The following is a 6,402-nucleotide window of genomic DNA, read 5'->3' on the forward strand; positions in this document are numbered from 1 at the left end:
ACGCTGTAGGGATGACGAGCCGATTCGTGAACACGTTGAGCTTTAATAACCGGTCACTGTCGGCCGTGATCACGACAACCAACAAAACAACAATCAATGTTTGAATGAATGAAGAACTTCTCCTCTTGTCTCTCCTGTCTCCAGCTCACGCACTGTACACCTCTCCTGATGCCTTCACTAACCGTCAACACTGTAGGAATTAAGAGCATCTACACTGAACACGTTTAACAAACAGTAGAGCTGTTACAGTATTATATGTGTTATAACTTTTCTCCTGATATCGTGTCACTGGTACAACTGGATAATGCTAGAATGACAGTTGTGAGTACTAACAGCAGCCATATCTATTTGTGTTTTTAACTTTCACTATCATAATGTTTTGGTGAGGACCGGTTTTGAATCAGCCACCATCATATGGTCGCAAGTCAGCGGCGCTTGTGCATGTGAGCGGGGGGGGGGCGTCGTTTTGGAGGAGCTCTGAGGGAGGAGGGAAGGGGTTAGACGGAGTCCTGAGGAAATGCTACATTCAAATTCATGCTAGTTTTCCAAGACTGCCAACCCAAGCTTCAAGAAAAGCTGTTAAATGTGTGTTGGTGTTCATTTATTTAATTGCTGTTCACCTATTTTGCTCAAAGTGTAATTTATAACCATAACATATTATAAACAGGTCGAAAACAAGCCTATAAATTCAGCCTTGTTCGAATGTAAAGAGTCATACCAGAAGCATTGTTCTTTCATTTTAATGGTGGGACTAACAAAAAGGTGAATTGAAAGTTGAGTCTTTTTGTTTTCGAGTCTTAAGTAAAAGTTAAATCCCATAAACCCTGCATCCTACCCTTCCTATAACCGAGCTCAAAGAGAGTTTTGGTAACTGTCAGGTAAATAAATGCCAAAAGTGTTTCAAGCTACATGATGTCCAATTGGAAGCCGAAACACCTCTGTCATTATTGATGGTGTTATTCTGTTTTGTTCTGTCAGACTTTAGAGAGTACTACTTCAGATCAGGGCCCTCTTAGATCCACAAAAATCATGATAGACCATGGACCACAGCCTAGTGCTTCCTTGGCAAGTAAATTACTCCAGTAAATTAATCCTTCATGTGGTGGACTGCTCATGGAAAAGTAACTTGTATGAATTATCCAGAGTCTAAAATGAATGTCATAAAATAGGGAAATTATACAAAAAACACTTAATAATGAAACACTGAAAATCTGACCAAGCCTTCAGTTCTACCTTTTGGTATTTCAAAGTTGCATTGTTTCATTGAACAGGCACTTTGGAATAGGTACAACAAAGAACTGTGGTCTTATATCCTTCCAGATTTTACTATGCAGCTCTTACTGTAGTGTAACTGCATGAGCTTACTGTGTGTGTGTGTGTGTGTGTGTGTGTGTGTGTGTGTGTGTGTGTGTGTGTGTGTGTGTGTGTGTGTGCATGTGCATGTGTGCGTGTGCGTGTGTGTTTGACTTCTGTGCTCTCCTACTTTTACTTAGGAAACATCACAGAGACATTTTAAAGATTTCCCTTACGTTTGCAGAATGGCTGTCTGCCCGACCAGGTCCCATTGGGGAAGCAGATCCTCTCTGCTGAGCCGTACAGTGTGTGTCCCACTGCGCAGGTGAAGCGCACCTTGCTGCGCACTTTGAAGTTTCCTGCCTCCCTGCTGGCATGGGCAGGCGCACCAGGATCCCCACAGGTGTCTGCAGTGTCGCCTGCATGGGGAGAGATAACCACACAAGGGGCAATGAAAACAAAAAAAGATTAAGATGACACATGCTTCAAGTGCTTGTTCACAGATGGACCCTTTTCAAGATGGTGTGGCTGTGAATTATAACACAGTGTTGCTGTCTGTAGAGCAGAGGGATGATACAGAGAGGACTTAGACTCAAACTGTACATCTTTTGAGCCCTCCAGGAAGTAGCCATAAAACACACAATGCACCAATGAGCAGTTGTCACATCGCCAACAACCTGGAGGACCGATACCTTTCACGGCTTTGACACCAAGAGCTTTCTGTCCATAAAAAGAGCGTGGCCAGCATTAAAAAGCAACCAGCTGTGGTTATGAGGAATGATGAATACAGTTTGACCTCCGAAGCTAAATGCGCTTTTTATTATCATGAATTATTCTTCCTGTCGTTTCTCTTTTGGAGGAACATACAATACCTTTACTGTCTTGAACCACTTGTTTTGCACACCTGTGAATTATCTCCAATAAAATGAAGCTGTGTCTCCTGTAAATCCTCCTCTCATGACCCCATCAGGGCTCATTTCAGTGAGTGAAAAATGTGACTTTTCCCTCTTTCTGAGCCATTGGCAAAGAGAGAGATGACAGTTATGGAGTCAGGGTCCCATGATGACTGAACATTTTACGTCGTGATGAACAGCAAGCAAAGCTGAGTGGTGTAAGGTCAGGTTTGGTTCCGTGCATGGGGAACTGGTTTTGATTTTGCATTACAGGACATCCTCAGAGCAAACACCAGCCACCAACTCCTCATGCTGCTCGAGTTCTCTCACAGTCATGAAACCAAGAGGAAAGAAAAGAGTAGAATGGCATCAAAAGCCAAAATATCACAAGGAGTGTGAAATAGATGACTGACAAAGCAGACAAAGCAGACAGACAGTTAGAAAGTCTACTTTGTACCTTATCTGACACAGCAGTTGTACAACTTAGGTGTATGTGGTCTTTTTTGTTAAGAATCTGTGCTTTATAGACTTTGAGATCTTGTTCTTTGAGCTGTGTGCACACCCTGTGCATTATTCACAGTGTGTAAGGCTTTGTCAACAAGTCCAGTATTACTGCTGCTGTTTGCAGCTCTGTGAAAGAATTGCAGAGTTCATATCATCGACACAGATCCCTCTGCTCACATGTGAAGATTGTTCATGTCAAAGGCTGGTGATATCTTACATCTGTGTATGTGGTTAGCTTGAGTTTGAATTCATACATGCACACTGTTGCCTTTCTTTGCATCGCATATGTGTGTTTGAGAGAGAGTACTTAAAGAATGCGAGTGTTTCTACTTCTCCATGTCAGTCTTTGCATGTATTTACATACACTTTTCTTTATGAATGTCTCTTAAGTAGATACATGTATACTTGTGTTCTGCCTCGGTGTGCATGTCCACTTGTGTTTGCTTGTATTGTATGTGTGCTTATGTCTCACAGCAGCTGTCGGTACTTCATTAGTCTCCTTCACTTAGGTGAGGCGGTCCAGCTCGGCATGCACTGTGACAGCTATAATCTCACTAATTGGGATGGTGGTGGATTTGGTTTGAATCTGAGTTAATGTCCGTTCACCAGGCTCCCTTTGTGAGGAAATAATAAGGCCTTCAGTTCAGCCATGCAACGGACGAGGACAAAAGGGGAATGGCTTGGCAAGCAGTGTTAAGCCCTGTCTTGCTAATTAACAAAGGAGGATGGATGAGAGGGAGCATAGATGCATGGATGGATGCATGAACGCCGGGCTTGTCTTCAGAGGAATTCATACTTTAAATTACTGTGTAGCTGTTGGTGATGAACACTCTGAGAATTCAAATAAGCAATTTAATAATCCCCAGTCCTGCAGATAACGCTGACAATGGACGGTGCACGAACCTTTCTGAAAAAATAAACTTTAAAATCACTGCAGAAGCAAAAAGAAAATCTCAGACTTAGTCATGGTAACAGTACTTTTTCAAAAGTGGACCTTGTCAAAACTAGGTGCTTATATTGACACTTGTACTAATCCAAAGTCTGTTTGCAGCTTCACAACTTTAGTCCCTGTTAGCAACAACTGAAGTCCAGCTGTGAAGCGGCTCTAATTTCTCCTACAGCTGTAACAGATGTTAACTGTCATGGGTCTGAATATATCAAGCCTCTTAGTGATGAACAACTGCTTTCAAAAAGGCGTCTGCTTTCCATTGTGTGATGCTGATTTCAGAGTTAATTAGAGTTTGGACTGATACCTTTTGATCCTGTGCTACAGTACGAGGACAATGCATTGACACTAATAACCCTCATCTATAAACAAAACCAATTTCATCTGAGTCCTAAATAAAAAAAATAAAAAATCTTACTACTTGGTTCTTTGTCTTTAAGGGTTTACTTCTGGTAATAGTATGTCTATAAACTGAACCTGTATCATGTTCAGGAAACTGCTGATTTGAAGCGAAACCTCTTTAAATCCCCTCGTGTTGAAACAAATTAAACACTATATATTTTGAGATGCACTTAATTCAAAGATGTGTATGGAAATGAAACCAACTAAACGTATTATTGCTATGTGACAATCCTACATGTGATAAAGATTTATACTATCTGCTTTAGCTGGCCTCGGTATGTCGTTCTTCTGAAGCTGGTTAAGTTGCAGCATCATTTATTCTGTTTAAATTCTCTGGTCACTGACCCAGGACTCTCTCTGCTACGCTAAGTCCTCCACAGGGGTTTCTTCTCTAAATAACCATTGCACTTTGACAATTTAAATACTTTGGAACACATTAATGTTGGCTTTACTTATCTCACTTTTCAAGTGATGGGTTGATGCTGATTAGGTTAAGGACAAGTCCAAATAAATGCCCAAAATGAAGTTGGGTGATAAATGCGTTGAGCAGATAAAAGTAGTTTACTGACTGGCTTTCTTCAGATAGACCGATGCAGCAGAGCTCATGTTGTTAGCACAAAGCTTGGGATGATTAAATTGAATTAAATACAACATTGCACATCATCACCTTCAACAGGCTCATTTGTCATCACAGCAGGGCTCTGATCAAATCCTCTCAATAATTGATGCCAAATTTGTTTGAGGTCTAGGTGATAAAGAACAAAACGCCTTTCTACTCTTATTTTTCTGACCATAAACATTAAAATTACATGCCTTATTAGATTCTACAACTATAATTTCAGCCTAAAAACAGTCATTAGGCTGCACGCAGCAGCTTATTATGCAGGCAAGAGCAGAGAAAAACACTTCACCACACCAATTTGATTCCCACTCCAGTTTTCTGAACTAAGAACAACACTTTGAACAGAGACTCTGACTTGGAGATACATACATATGACCATTAACACTGTGTGCATCTTCCGACTGGCCTTCTATAGGAGCCTTACTTCACTGCTGCCTCGCTTCTCTCCGACTGTCTCAGTAAATACAAAATATCAGAGGTGAGTGGAGAGTTCACACTCCCATTTACAGGAGAAAAAAAACACCGTCACACAAGTGTGCTTACATACATTACTTCTGGGCCAGTGAGTTGAACAAACCAAGTGAACAGTCGGTAAGGGGAATCCACTTAAAGGGTCAGGAATGCTTAAGTGTGATGGAAGTGAAGTACACAGAGGGGATTAATGGGAAAAGTTTGTAGTTGTGGAGACATACACTATCAGACACTGTTTTATCATGTTTTCAGAAAATGTCAAGAGTAGAGTCTGCAGCTGAATACACCGAACACTGGACACAAAAAATGATGTAGAGACTTTTGTTTGCTGGAGTCTGAACTTTGGTTGTGTCAGGGCGGATATCTTTCACTTGATTGGTTGTTTATACAGGAAGAACCATTTGATTCTACACAATCTTTGGCTGAGGCGTGAAATCAGAAATCCCTGTTGCCAGTCAAAATGTAGGCTTTCAGAGAATAATAATCAGACAAAGACGAATATGTCAGGCTCAGGACAAAAGGATCTGTTCTTGAGAATGAAATGCTGAAACTTGCCAGTAGAAAATTGACAGCAATGGTCCAATATTTTGGCAGGTAAATATCATTAAAACTTTGCTAAGAGCTCTAAAAGCCTCGAGTTGGAGGGCAGTAAATTGACACAGTTGGAGTGATAATCATCTTGTGTGTTATTCTCTCTGAACCTCAAACACACACTTATTATCTCATTCCTTCTTTTATGAACCTCAGACAAGTTCTAATCAAATAACCCATTAATGCCAAGACTCAGAGGGTTCTTCACTGTGTGTGCTTGTCATTAATCCAGCTTGATTCCTGGATATGTTTCTCAGAATATCTCTGACACCCTCATACAATAGAGTTGATTGAATTTTGTTTGTGGTCCTGACCACTTGAGAAAGTCTTGCAACAACTCAATAGTAACTTCTCTCTGCAGAATCAGTGTCCTGATTAGTCTGTGTAATCCTCGGGCATGGCTGTAAACACTTGACTGAACTACTTAGTACCATAAGAACTGTCAACAGTGTGTTCTGCAGAATAGAAGAAACTAAAAAAAAGTTGCTGCTGCATTCTGAATAACTCATTTTTAATGCTACACCACAAACAGAATTCTATTTAACTCTGCAGTATTGGGGTGATAGTATCAAAGACTCCAATATTTCAAAACAGAACAAATAAGCCAAAAACTATCTACGTGACTTATTTGCACAAGGCGAGAAAATGTTGTTTATGCTTTATGAGTCTGTTTAATTCAA

At 40.6% G+C, this 6,402-nt stretch overlaps 1 protein-coding gene across 1 annotated transcript in view; it reads right to left on the reverse strand.

The window, feature by feature from the left end:
* The window catches only part of LOC117823316 (CUB and sushi domain-containing protein 3-like), a 161,969-nt gene that overhangs the window by 39,108 nt on the left and 116,459 nt on the right, over positions 1-6,402 (reverse strand). The window contains exon 54 of the mRNA XM_034698464.1: positions 1,530-1,712. Coding sequence (XP_034554355.1) covers positions 1,530-1,712 — 183 coding nt within the window. The remainder of the gene's footprint in view (positions 1-1,529; positions 1,713-6,402) is intronic.

The sequence above is a fragment of the Notolabrus celidotus genome, chromosome 12 (genome assembly GCF_009762535.1).
Source record: "Notolabrus celidotus isolate fNotCel1 chromosome 12, fNotCel1.pri, whole genome shotgun sequence".
NCBI classification, from domain to species: Eukaryota; Metazoa; Chordata; class Actinopteri; order Labriformes; family Labridae; genus Notolabrus; species Notolabrus celidotus.